Source organism: Pseudophryne corroboree, chromosome 1, assembly GCF_028390025.1.
Source record: "Pseudophryne corroboree isolate aPseCor3 chromosome 1, aPseCor3.hap2, whole genome shotgun sequence".
NCBI classification, from domain to species: Eukaryota; Metazoa; Chordata; class Amphibia; order Anura; family Myobatrachidae; genus Pseudophryne; species Pseudophryne corroboree.
The window spans coordinates 985,017,786-985,032,450 of record NC_086444.1 but is presented as its reverse complement, the minus strand read 5'-3'; the positions used below and the strand labels follow the sequence as shown (position 1 = coordinate 985,032,450).

General features: G+C 43.3%; 1 protein-coding gene across 3 annotated transcripts in view; it reads right to left on the bottom strand.

The window, feature by feature from the left end:
* The window catches only part of LRBA (LPS responsive beige-like anchor protein), a 1,108,277-nt gene that overhangs the window by 89,750 nt on the left and 1,003,862 nt on the right, over positions 1–14,665 (bottom strand). For all 3 annotated transcript variants that reach the window (XM_063920568.1, XM_063920569.1, XM_063920570.1), the window contains one exon: positions 11,456–11,623. In XM_063920568.1, coding sequence (XP_063776638.1) covers positions 11,456–11,623 — 168 coding nt within the window. The remainder of the gene's footprint in view (positions 1–11,455; positions 11,624–14,665) is intronic.

The following is a 14,665-nucleotide window of genomic DNA, read 5'->3' as shown; positions in this document are numbered from 1 at the left end:
ATATTTATACCCTCGGAGACTTATTAGATGGAACTGCCTTTCTTTCATTTGCCCAGTTGCACGACAAATTCTCCCTCCCGAGTACTGAACTATTTCACTATTTTCAAATCAGACACTGGTTTAAGAGCTTACCCATTGTACAAACTCCCCCCAGCTCTATAGTTCAATCTGTTCTATCCGGTGCGGTATTGCTTACATCCACTAAAGATATTACTTATTGGTACAATACACTCATCTCATTGGTCCCATACCAAAAGTCTAATGCCCAGAAGCGCTGGGAGAGGGATTTAGGCATTCCCATAGCAGAGACACAATGGGAGAAATTATATCGTTTAACATTCCGCATGTCACGCTGTTTAAACCATTCAGAAATGCATGTTAAATTACTGAATAGATTATACCTGACCCCGGATAGACTGCATACATTTTGGCCTTCATGATCACAACTCTGTTGGAGGAATTGCGGTGAAATAGGACATTTGTATCATATTTTCTGGACATGTCCCCTTCTTCAAACCTTTTGGGCAGAAGTATTTAATCTGATAAATAAAGTTTTATGTCTATCTTTAAGACCATCCCCCGCTTTGGCTCTCCTCCATATGTACACCCTGGAGGTCTCAGCCTCCCAAAGGTACTTATTGGGACACATTTGTATAGCAGCAAGGGCAACTTTGGCCCAGGCTTGGAAACAAGCGGTAGTGCCTCCTGCTCTAAAAGTATTCCATAAGGTTCATTTTCACTATACCATGGAAACTGAATATGTGCTTCCTCTCCCATTATGCAATGGTTCCATTGGCATGAATACGCCACGGAGGGAGTAGGTTCTGCTCTTATATCACACCCAGGGAAGACATCCCCTTTACAATTTAGCCTGAATGAAAAATCTCCTACTTCTTAATTGTCCCATTTCCCATAGTTTTTCTTTCGGTTTATACTGGCTGTTATATCTGTAGTACTATCAGTCTTCCCCCCCCCCTGATACTAGGGCCGGAGTTGGTAAACCCTATTGACCTAGCTCTGTATACTTTTATCTGTTAGTATGACTATGATACCTGAATACCTGCTTAGTCGCTATGTTACCTGTTTCATATATATGTTTGATTTCATTGACGTGTACACCCCTCCCCACCCTATTCTTTTCTGTACCCCCCCTTTTCTTTTTGCATTCGATATAAAATCCAATAAAAATTATTGATGTTAAAAAAAAAAAAGCTTTCCTATCTAATTACATCCCCACTGTACAGTCCACACATATCTTCTCTTCCTTCACTTCACCTTCCTCCTGACCCCGGTTCATCATTGCTGTGTGGCCATATCATACAGCACACCGAGAACCTTTGCATTCTGGTGGACAACTATGCAATAAATAGTACCTATCCTTGTGTATCAATTCCTATTTCCCTATAGATTGTAAGCAGGGCCTTCCTAATTCTATGACTGTTTGTTATCACTCAGTTTTGTATTATCATTGTTTTCAATTGTCAAGCACAATGGAATTTGCTGTGCTATATAAGAAAATGATAATAAATAAATAAATATTCCTCCAGTATCTTCACATCTGCATATATATCAAACAAACAAAGGCAAAGAATCATCATGGCTTACTGCGCCTGATTCAGGTGTGGTCACAACTTTGATGGTGTCTCAACTGAGTGATTATCTGCAGACTGTGCATGCACCACGGACGCAGCGCGCATGTGCCATGGTACCTTCGCAATGAGGAATCAGTCACAGAGTGACAAGAAGAGGCCGTTTGAGGGAAGTAAGAGGGGGTGTCCACAAAAAGGCAGGCATGTCGTGACCATTTTTAAGGCGTCTCGACATGTGAATGCAATCTCAAACACAAAAAGCATGACATCAGTGTCTTAAGTTCCTGCGGCTATTCCAGACGGCCAAGGAACTCAGGGATTCTATGGTGGTCATTCCAAGTTGATCGCAGCAGCAACTTTTTGCTGCTGGTGCGATTAACTAATCCACGCCTATGGGGGAGTGCATTTTATCTTAGCAGGGCTGCGTTCGCTTGTGCAGCCTTGCTTAGCTAAGAAAGTTTTGTGCTGTTGAAGAGTCAGGCTGGATCTACTTACCTTGTGCGACGGATCCAGCGACATTCCTCCCGGGTTTTGACGTCAGACATCCGCCCTCCGTTTGCCTGGACATGCCTGCGTTCGGACGACCACTCCTTGAAAATGTCATCTAACGGTGAGTATCCGCCCCGGAATTCCTCTCCGCTGTCAATCTTGTGATCGGCGCTGAATCTTCTTTTTTCGCTATGCAAGCCGTTGCCCGTTGCGCATGTGCAGTTCTGACTTGTTCGCACCGCCGCGAAGAATTGCTGCGTGCGAAATGGTCAGAATGACCCCCTATGTTCCTTACATCTGCGTTGTGGTTGCCACAGAGTATGCTGTTGCCGAGTGTCTTTACTCACTTGTAGGTGGCTGCGACACTTGCGCTGCTTCGCAGATCCATTACTAAAAAAGATCACTGCTGGGTCGGCATTGCAACTGCATATGAATCAGGCCACCTGGTCAAATGGGCATAATGGCGTAATATCCTGCTGTTTAATACCCAACAATTTCCAGAATTTATGCCCTTATTTATGAATGAGTGATAAATCTCACTGTGAGTGATAATTTGCACCATCAATCCGCTCCTAACTGTCAATTTTCAAACATTGGGGCAGATGTATTAACCTGAAGAAGGCATAAGGAAGTGATAAACCAGTGATAAATGTGAGGTGAAAAACACAGCAGCCAATCAGTTCTGATATGTAAATTAATAGTTAGGGGCTGATTAGCTGGTGCATTATCCTTGCACTTAATGCTTTATCACTGGTTTATCACTTCCTTATGCCTTCTCCAGGTTAATATATCTACCCCAGTCTGTAACATGGCAGTTAGGAGCTGACTGGCTGGAGGAATTTATCACTCTCAGTGAAATTTATCACCCATTGATAAATAAGGGCATTAGGGTGGACTTGCACATAAACCCAAAGGTTGGAGTGTACCCTATAAGTAATCTCATACAAAGGAAATGATCACTGATATACAATAGCTTACAATTTAAAATAGCATTAACAAGGAAAGGAGAATCCTCCAGGATAAAAAAATAGAAAGCTGGTCACACATTACAGTCCAGGTGAGACCAGATTTAGTAAAGCCAGTGGATAATGTGTTACTGTATGTAACAGTCAGGAACTCAAGATCTGTGCAAGCTAGATAGAAATTAACTTTATAGCCACCTGAAGGTGTGTTATGTAAGAAGTGTACAAGATCCCTATCTACTGCCTTGACTGTAGATGGAAACATTCTAGAAATTTAAGTTGTAGCTTTTTGACTGGATGAAACCGTAACCACTGCTACTGCAACTCTAGAAAGAAATCACATTTTATAGTAAGGGACCTTTGTCTCCTATGTGTCTATATGTCCTATCCTCTTCTAGGACAGTGAATATCTCTGTCACTCTCTGATATGCCTACTTGCAGCTGGTTGACGTGGTGTACATACAGTAGGAGGAGACAGGAATTCCAGCGTCTTTCACTAGACTGAGGCATGTCATTGCTTCAGCCACACAAAACTGAATCACCAATAGGTCTAGGCGGAGAAGAGACGTTGACCATTACTCTTATTTTAAAAGTATAATTAAATTGGCAAGCAGATATGTCCAGGGATCAGATTTTACACGCAAGTTATCAGGCAGATTTTCTCCTAAACAGGGTGCAAAGTAACCTGGTAGTCAGTGGTGCAGGAGTAGACATCTTGGTGCACAAACATTTCTAGCTTCTCAAGACTTTCAGCTTGCTCCTATGGTAAATTTATAGTTTATTCTAAGAGAAGAGCAGCGAGTTGGGTTGTTGATGTGCTGCTTTTTAATTCAATAATATCTTGCAGAATTCATAGTATAGTGCCGAAAACAAGCTCTCACGCTGGACATGTCTACCTAAGCATTTAGGGAATCCACCAACCTTAACAGAGACTAGACGGGTTTCCGAATGTATAGGTGAAAACTCTTATGCATACATGTTTCTTTTCACAAATACCAAATACTGCATGAGTTGAAGGACAAATCAGAAGCTGAAATTAAGAGATCACAGCTTCTGATTAGTCATTATGCTCAGTTACTCCTCCAGTATTTGAAGGTGGCGAAGAGGCAATGTAGATTTAGCAATTTTATTTGGAGGCTATACATTAATTACTTCTGTCTTAAGTAATTTCTTAAATTTCCCCCCAAAAAAAAAAAAAAGACTGAAATGGTGCCGCCTTGGACATATATATATATATATACATATATAACTTTCTCTGACGTCCTAGTGGATGCTGGGGACTCCGTAAGGACCATGGGGAATAGCGGCTCCGCAGGAGACTGGGCACAACTAAGAAAGATTTAGGACTACCTGGTGTGCACTGGCTCCTCCCTCTATGCCCCTCCTCCAGACCTCAGTTAGAATTTTGTGCCCGGCTGAGCTGGTTGCACACTAGGGGCTCTCCTGAGCTCTTAGAAAAGAAAGTATATTTAGGTTTTTTTATTTTCAGTGAGATCTGCTGGCAACAGACTCACTGCTACGAGGGACTGAGGGGAGAAGAGGCGAACCTACCTGCTTGCAGCTAGCTTGGGCTTCTTAGGCTACTGGACACCATTAGCTCCAGAGGGATCGAACACAGGCCCAGCCTCGGTCGTCCGGTCCCGGAGCCGCGCCGCCGCCCCCCTTGCAGAGCCAGAAGCAAGAAGAACGTCCAGGAAATCGGCGGCTGAAGACTCCGGTCTTCATTAAGGTAGCGCACAGCACTGCAGCTGTGCGCCATTGCTCCCCATGCACACCACACACTCCGGTCACTGATAGGTGCAGGTCGCTGGGGGGGGGGGGGGGGGGGCGCCCTGGGCTGCAATAAGAGTACCTTAGCTTGGCAAAAAAACACATAATATAGTCAGTAAGACTATATATGTGTAAAATCCCTTGCCAAAAATATCCTGAAAAAAGCGGGAGAAGTCCGCCGGGAAAGGGGCGGGGCTATCTCCCTCAGCACACTGGCGCCATTTCCTCTCACAGCTCCGCTGGAAGGACGCTCCCAAAGCTCTCCCCTGCAGTTTCCAGGCTCAATAGGGTAAAAAAGAGAGTGGGGGCACTAAATTTAGGCGCAAACTGTGTATTATAGCAGCTATAGGGGAAAAATCACTGTGTAGTGTGTATCCCTGCAGTATATAGCGCTCTGGTGTGTGCTGGCATACTCTCTCTCTGTCTCCCCAAAGGACTTTGTGGGGTCCGGTCCTCAGTCAGAGCATTCCCTGTGTGTGTGCGGTGTGTCGGTACGGCTGTGTCGACATGTTTGATGAGGAGGCTTATGTGGAGGCGGAGCAGGTGCCGATAAATGTGATGTCACCCCCTGCGGGGTCGACACCTAAATGGATGGACATGTGGAAGGAATTACGCGACAGTGTCAACTCCTTACATAAAAGGTTTGACGACATAGCAGATGTGGGACAGCCGGCTTCTCAGCCCGTGCCTGCCCAGGCGTCTCAAAAGCCATCAGGGGCTCTAAAACGCCCACTACCTCAGATGGCAGACACAGATGTCGACACGGATACTGACTCCAGTGTCGACGACGATGAGACTAGTGTACATTCCAATAGAGCCACTCGTTATATGATTACGGCAATGAAAAATGTGTTGCACATTTCTGATATTAATCCAGGTACCACAAAAAAGGGTATTATGTTTGGGGAGAAAAAGCTACCAGTGGTTTTTCCCCCATCTGATGAATTAAATGAAGTGTGTGAAGAAGCGTGGGCTTCCCCCGATAAGAAACTGATAATTTCTAAAAAGTTTCTAATGGCGTACCCTTTCCCGCCAGAGGACAGGTCACGTTCGGAGACATCCCCTAGGGTGGATAAAGCGCTCACACGTCTGTCAAAAAAGGTGGCACTACCGTCTCCGGACACGGCAGCCCTAAAGGAGCCTGCGTATAGAAAGCAGGAGGCTATCCTGAAGTCTGTATATACACACTCAGGAATTATACTGAGACCGGCTATTGCTTCAGCATGGATGTGCAGTGCTGCAGCTGCGCGGTCAGATTCCCTGTCGGAAAACATTGATACCCTAGACAGGGACACTATATTGCTAACCGTAGAGCATATTAAAGACGCTGTCTTATACATGAGAGATGCACAGAGGGATATTTGCCGGCTGGCATCTAAAATAAACGCAATGTCCATTTCTGCCAGGAGAGGATTGTGGACTCGGCAGTGGACAGGAGATACAGACTCTAAAAGGCACATGGAAGTTTTGCCTTACAAGGGTGAGGAGTTGTTTGGGGATGGTCTCTCGGACCTCGTTTCCACAGCGACAGCTGGGAAGTCAGCATTTTTAACCCATGTTCCCTCACAGCCAAAGAAAGCACCGTATTATCAGGTACAGTCCTTTCGGCCCCAGAAAGGCAAGCGGGTTAGAGGCGCGTCCTTTCTGCCCAGAGGCAGAGGTAAAAAGCTGCAACATACAGACAGTTCCCAGGAACAAAAGTCCTCCCCCGCTTCCTCTAAGTCCACCGCATGACGCTGGGGCTCCACAGGAGGAGCCAGGTACGGTGGGGGCCCGTCTCAAGAACTTCAGCGACCAGTGGGCTAGCTCACGGGTGGATCCCTGGATTCTACAAGTAGTATCTCAGGGGTACAAGCTGGAATTCGAGACGTCTCCCCCTCGCCGTTTCCTCAAATCTGCCTTGCCGACAGCTCCCCCGGACAGGGAGGCAGTGCTGGAGGCGATTCACAAGCTGTATTCTCAGCAGGTGATAATCAAGGTACCCCTCCTTCAACAAGGACGGGGTTACTATTCCACAATGTTTGTGGTACCGAAACCGGACGTTTCGGTGAGACCCATTTTAAATTTAAAATCCTTGAACACTTATATAAGAAGGTTCAAGTTCAAGATGGAATCGCTCAGGGCGGTGATTGCAAGCCTGGACGAGGGGGATTACATGGTATCACTGGACATCAAGGATGTTTACCTGCATGTCCCCATTTACCCTCCTCACCAGGAGTACCTCAGATTTGTGGTACAGGACTGTCATTACCAATTCCAGACGTTGCCGTTTGGTCTGTCCACGGCACCAAGGGTATTTACCAAGGTAATGGCCGAAATGATGATACTCCTTCGGAAAAAGGGAGTTTTAATTATCCAGTACTTGGACGATCTCCTTATAAAGGCGAGGTCCAGGGAACAGTTGTTGATCGGAGTAGCACTAGCACGGGAAGTGCTACAACAGCACGGCTGGATCCTGAATATTCCAAAGTCGCAGCTGGTTCCTACAACGCGTCTACTGTTCCTGGGGATGGTTCTGGACACAGAACGGAAAAAAGTGTTTCTCCCGGAGGAGAAGGCCAAGGAGTTGTCATCTCTAGTCAGAGACCTCCTAAAACCAAAACAGGTGTCGGTGCACCACTGCACGCGAGTCCTGGGAAAGATAATGGCTTCTTACGAAGCAATTCCATTCGGAAGGTTCCATGCAAGGATCTTTCAGTGGGATCTGTTGGACAAGTGGTCCGGATCGCATCTTCAGATGCATCGGCTGATAACCCTGTCTCCAAGGGCCAGGGTGACGCTGCTGTGGTGGCTGCAGAGTGCTCATCTTCTAGAGGGCCGCAGATTCGGCATACAGGACTGGATCCTGGTGGCCACGGATGCCAGCCTTCGAGGTTGGGGGGCAGTCACACAGGGAAGAAACTTCCAGGGACAATGGTCGAGTCAGGAGACTTCCCTACACATAAATATTCTGGAACTAAGGGCCATTTACAATGCCCTAAGTCAGGCAAGACCCCTGCTTCAACACCGGCCAGTGCTGATCCAGTCAGACAACATCACGGCGGTCGCCCATGTGAACCGACAGGGCGGCACAAGAAGCAGGATGGCGATGGCAGAAGCCACAAGGATTCTCCGATGGGCGGAAAATCATGTGTTAGCACTGTCAGCAGTGTTCATTCCCGGAGTGGACAACTGGGAAGCAGACTTTCTCAGCAGGCACGACCTCCACCCGGGAGAGTGGGGACTTCATCCAGAAGTCTTCCAAATGGTTGTACACCGGTGGGAAAGGCCACAGGTGGACATGATGGCGTCCCGCCTCAACAAAAAGCTAAAAAGATATTGCGCCAGGTCAAGGGACCCTCAGGCGATAGCTGTGGACGCTTTAGTGACACCGTGGGTGTACCAGTCGGTTTATGTGTTCCCTCCTCTTCCTCTCATTCCCAAGGTACTGAGGATAATAAGAAGGAGAAGAGTAAGAACTATAATCAATGTTCCGGATTGGCCAAGAAGAGCTTGGTACCCAGAACTTCAAGAAATGATATCAGAGGAACCATGGCCTCTGCCGCTCAGACAGGACCTGCTGCAGCAGGGACCCTGTCTGTTCCAAGACTTACTGCGACTGCGTTTGACGGCATGGCGGTTGAACGCCGGATCCTGAAGGAAAAGGGCATTCCGGAGGAAGTCATCCCTACGCTGATTAAAGCTAGGAAGGAGGTGACTGCAAACCATTATCACCGCATATGGCGAAAATATGTTACGTGGTGTGAGGGCAGAAGGGCCCCAACGGAGGAATTTCAGCTGGGTCGATTTCTGCACTTCCTACAGTCAGGGGTGACTATGGGCCTCAAATTAGGTTCCATTAAGGTCCAGATTTCGGCTCGGTCGATTTTCTTCCAAAAAGAACTGGCTTCACTGCCTGAAGTTCAGACGTTTGTTAAAGGAGTGCTGCATATTCAGCCCCCTTTTGTGCCTCCAGTGGCACCTTGGGATCTCAACGTGGTGTTGGATTTCCTTAAGTCACATTGGTTTGAGCCACTTAAAACCGTGGAACTAAAATATCTCACGTGGAAAGTGGTCATGCTGTTGGCCTTGGCTTCGGCCAGGCGTGTGTCAGAATTGGCGGCTTTGTCATGTAAAAGCCCTTATCTGATTTTCCATATGGATAGGGCGGAATTGAGGACTCGTCCCCAATTTCTTCCTAAGGTGGTATCAGCTTTTCATTTGAACCAACCTATTGTGGTGCCTGCGGCTACTAAGGACTTGGAGGATTCCAAGTTGCTGGACGTAGTCAGGGTCCTGAAAATCTATGTTTCCAGGACGGCTGGAGTCAGGAAAACTGTCTCGCTATTTATCCTGTATGCGCCCAACAAGCTGGGTGCTCCTGCTTCAAAGCAGTCTATTGCTCGCTGGATCTGTAGTACGATTCAACTTGCACATTCTGCGGCTGGACTGCCGCATCCTAAATCTGTAAAAGCCCATTCCACGAGGAAAGTGGGCTCTTCTTGGGCGGCTGCCCGAGGGGTCTCCGCTTTACAACTTTGCCGAGCTGCTACTTGGTCGGGTTCAAACACATTTGCTAAATTCTACAAGTTTGATACCCTGGCTGAGGTGGACCTTGAGTTTGCTCATTCGGTGCTGCAGAGTCATCCGCACTCTCCCGCCCGTTTGGGAGCTTTGGTATAATCCCCATGGTCCTTACGGAGTCCCCAGCATCCACTAGGACGTCAGAGAAAATAAGAATTTACTCACCGGTAATTCTATTTCTCTTAGTCCGTAGTGGATGCTGGGCGCCCATCCCAAGTGCGGATTGTCTGCAATACTTGTATATAGTTATTGCCTAACTAAAGGGTTATTGTTTGGAGCCATCTGTTTGAGAGGCTCAGTTGTTATTCATACTGTTCACTGGTTATAGTATCACGAGTTGTACGGTGTGATTGGTGTGGCTGGTATGAGTCTTACCCGGGATTCCAAATCCTTTCCTTATTGTGTCAGCTCTTCCGGGCACAGTTTCCTAACTGATGTCTGGAGGAGGGGCATAGAGGGAGGAGCCAGTGCACACCAGGTAGTCCTAAATCTTTCTTAGTTGTGCCCAGTCTCCTGCGGAGCCGCTATTCCCCATGGTCCTTACGGAGTCCCCAGCATCCACTACGGACTACGAGAAATAGAATTACTGGTGAGTAAATTCTTATTTTACTGCCGTCTCTGTGGTTTTATATATATATATATATATATATATATATATAAAACAACAGAGACGGCAGTAAAGTTAGCAACGTTTCAATGCCATTGGAACGTTGATAACTTTACTGCCGTCTCTGTGGTTATTTACTAGTCGCGGCATCCAATTAGCCATGCAGCGGCTATCCAATTAGCACAGAGTAGCCGTCAAGAAATGCGGCTGATCACTGATTGGATTTTGTTTTTCCTGCCTCAGGCAGGTTGAAACCAAGTCCATAGGAACAGCCCCGTTTTCATGCAAAAACGCTGTTTCTCATGAAAACACACAGGTTTCACTGAACCTGAGTGTTTTTCTGAAGAAAAGGTGTTTTTTTTTATTTTTATTTTTTTTACGGGTGATCTAATTGGATAGCCTGTAAAAAAAAGTCAGTGAAACATCTGGAAAAAGGGCAAAAAAAATGAATGTTTTTCGTGCCTGATGTTTTACCGTGGATAATTGGATCCTCAATTTTCATACTACATAGGTGTGGACTGAATGATCAATGCTGACCAAGTTATTTCCATGATGAATGCTTTATACCTCTTATAACCATCCACAGGCCAAATACCAATACAAATGTCACTGAATTCAGTGCATGTAGCTTTAAGGCCTGTGGAGGGTGACAACCCTGATTTAGATACACCTGCCCAATAACATTGTGCCTAGAAGTTACTATCCATCTATACAGTACATACACACTGTATATACACTCTATAACATACAATGGGGAAAGTAATATGTTCCTATTTAAATCTCTCATTTCAATCTACATGAAATAAAGGAATACGGCTATATGATACAACCGTCGCTATAAAGTCTTGCTCTTAGACATCTATTGCAAAATACCTTCTGTTAAGTGGTCAATAACATTTCTAAATCAATGGGTTAAATTCTACATTCACTGGTCACAAGAGGGTTGTTACAGGTTAATTTATCATTATACCAGTTACAATCTTCTACTACCTATATTGCTCCAGTGTTTAATGAAGTCAGGGATGTTCTCCCATCCATGGACTTCATAGTGATTTCTGCAGTGCAGAGGTGCTCTCTGGCGGTCACACATGATCAACAGAGAATAACTCCACAGGTGTCACATCAGTTGAATGTGGGGAGTCCCCTGAGCCTGTGCGGAGAAGTGATTAAAACTACATTATCCAAAACAGAACATGTAATCTACCCACTTTAGGATTACCGTTTATAGATCTGATGTATCAGTAGATTCCACATGCTGCTTTATCTTTTGAATCATATTTACTGCTTTTTATATACAAATTCTATTGCTTAATCCTGCCATTTCCTCTACTACAATATTGGCAAAATCTGTCACTTTCGGTCCACTGCTCATCATTTCACATGTGAGCTAAATAGCTGAGCTTCTACCTATACAGTAAAACAAGGTGGGAGAAATAAAATATGAACAACTTAAATGAAATGGAAACTTTGCTTACTGTTTGGATTGTCCCCAATTCCATTGTTTTTGCCATTCCAGTACCACAGCAAGAGCGTAGCATCACGTGATCCTGAGAGAATGTAACAGTCCCCTCCGATGTAGGACTCCGACCGGGCCAGGCAAGTTACTACATCCCAGTGCCCAAACACCACCTGAGTCAGTTTACCTGCAACAGTAACATTTTATTTACTTAAAACAGAAGTACAAGCCTAACAAAAGTCATTAAAAAAAGGAAACTGCTTACAAAATATACATTTAAAAAAAAAAAAAGCAAACAAAAAAAAAAATCTGTAAATTTTTTAAATATCGTACACTGTTCACAATACAACTCTGAGGCGGTAAAAAGCTTAAGTCATTTCTTGTTGATAAAGCTGCAGACATTTTACAGTAAATATCTTTCCTTATAATAAAATAATTATTTTGAAGGTCCTCATTATTTCTCACAACCAAAAGGTTTTCTGCTTCATCCTATGAGCCTTAAATACTCTTACAGAAAATATTGTATTCGCTCAAGCACCAGGATTTCCCTTTTCTGACAGAACACAATTTCTAGTTATTTGGTTTTATTTGACAGCGCTGTTGCAAATAAAAAGAAATAAAAGAGAAAAAGGAAAACAGACACAGGCCCTTAGCACTGCGGGATGTAAAAGGCCGCCTGAAAATAATTCCCACTGCCAAGAGAGGGGTTTATGGTGCCTTTTCAGTATTGGCTCTACTTAGAAAAAATGATTTACGCCACAAGAATTTCCTGTTACAAGTATAAAAACAAAACAAGGAATGCTAAAAAGAAAAGGGCCCCTTTATTCAGAAGTGATAGAATATAATTGAGTAGAACACTTATTGTGCTGTGCTGCTATACATTACATGGGGTTTGCACGTGTTTACCCTGCTCCTCGGGCTCACAGAGAAATGGCAATAATATTTTTTCCCCACTCTAAGTGATCTCTGAGGATGCAAACACTCCTGTCACAAGATGACTAAAATGTGTACGGCTCCAACCAAACTGGGTAGAAGAAGAAGAAAAAAAAATCCCTGGGAATTTTAAAAGAACTGGTGCCATTAAACAATCACAAACACACGGTAGAGTTTCTTTCTAACAGCTTTCTCAGACGTGTTAATCCTGTGTCCCACATGTCAGGACGAATACAGTAAAATCCTTCAAATGTACACGTGTAAGAAGAAAGAGGTGCATTTAGCGATGCAAGTAAAATATACCTCAGGAATTCTAGATCACATGTGTTAACTTTTTGCATGGCTGGTAAAGGACCCTTTAAAAAGTGCAATTTAAATCAAAGTTGGCAAGTCATGCTTTTTGCTCCTTTCTGTTATCTAATGTTTTAATTGAACTTTGTAAATGTTTTACCTGAAATATAAGGGTCAACACAGCATATTAACACACATATATAGGGCGGTATCCATTAAGCGTGAAATTTTCCTGCATTTTTTCCGCTTATATCGTGCAAAAACTGCTATGAAAACGGCTTTTGGCGGGTATGCACGGTCCCGTTTTTCACCCTATCCTATTCCAAATGTGTGAAAATGGGACATAGGCAACCCCCCCCCCCCCCCCCCAAAAAAAAAAAAAAAAAAAACAGTAAAAAAATCAGGGTGAAAATGGGGAAATCAGCTAGTAGCGCAAAAAATATTAAACTAACATATGACGAAGGTATAAAAGCGTATTATAGGTGATGTTAAATATATTTGGGGTACTTTCATTGGCTGAATTGGCTGTTAAATTATTATTATTTTTTCCAATGGAAAAATATTATAAAAGCTATTTTTTTTTTTTTTTTAGCAAAAAGAGTGCTCAAATTGAATTTGGGGTAGTATATATTTGGATCATTTTATGAGACTATTTAAAAAAAAAAGAACTAAAAAAAAAAAAAAAAAAAAAAGGTGTAAATAGACCGACTACTCCCACCTGCAAGCCTAAAAACATTTGTCCCACTCAAAGCATCCCAATATATCTATCCTATACCTTGAACCCCAAATTCCATCACTTTTCACCCCAAAACAGACATGTCATTAGTGGCCAATTAAAATGAAATAAAAACTTATAAGAGTCATTAGGGAGAAGTGTCCCGGGGCTCTGTAGCAAATTCCGACATTCTTACTTTAAAATAGGGATTTTCCACAAGTTTTTACCTGCTCAGAGTAGGTAAAGTGAAAATTCTGATAAATTTTTGAGGGAAAAGTTTTCTCTGCTAATTAGATAAGGTTTTTTAGCAATTCGCGTAAAGTCCAGTTTTTCGCTAATAGTATACCCCCCTTAGTGTAGCTGCTATCAGGAAACATACGTCTTTGTTGAAAAGAATTATTTAAAAAAATCCCTCAACTAAACATGTACATGTATGGCACTTACACACTTCACCTGCAAATAGGATGCATGCAGATATTGTGTGTAATATATGTATATATATATATATATATATATATATATATAATGCTCCCAGCTCCGGCACTCCCCAGGTGAATCGAAAAGATACTTTGCCAGGTGCCTTCCAACACTTAGTCATCCAGGCTAGGTGCTTATCATCTATTTCTCCAACAGCGGCACTCCGGACTTGTAAATATTACTCAGAGTCAGTTGTGTATAGCTATACACAACTGACTCTGAGTAATATTTACAAGTCCGGAGTGCCGCCGTTGGAGAAATATATATATATATACATATATATATATATATGACATAGACTGATCCACCATCAGTGATAAGATTCCTTGCTTAGACACACACGACTTCCTTTTTCTTACTGTCCAATGTTTTGTTTTTATCAAGAGAAAAAAATAAACTGGGAATGTTTGGTATTTAAAGTAAAAGTGGTCACCAATCAAAGTGATACCTCCTGTGTAAACACACTCAGACATTAGACGAATATATTGGCCCTATCAGTCATGTACTTGAGCTCAGAAATTTCATCTGTTATCGCTTATTTTCTAAATTTTAATTTTTTTTAGGAGGCTCCAAATCCAACAAAAATATATTTAGAGAGAAAACCAGAAGCAAAAATCTAGAATTCTACCTTCTGTACTCAAGGAACACATAAAATTAAGGAACTATATTCACAATATTTAAACAAAACAAAAATAAATAATAATAATAATAATAATAATAATAATAAAGGGAGATATTTATCAAAGTTCAAGGTGCCCATACACTAGACGACATGTAAATGATTATTTCTCATTAATGATTTCCCTTGAACTG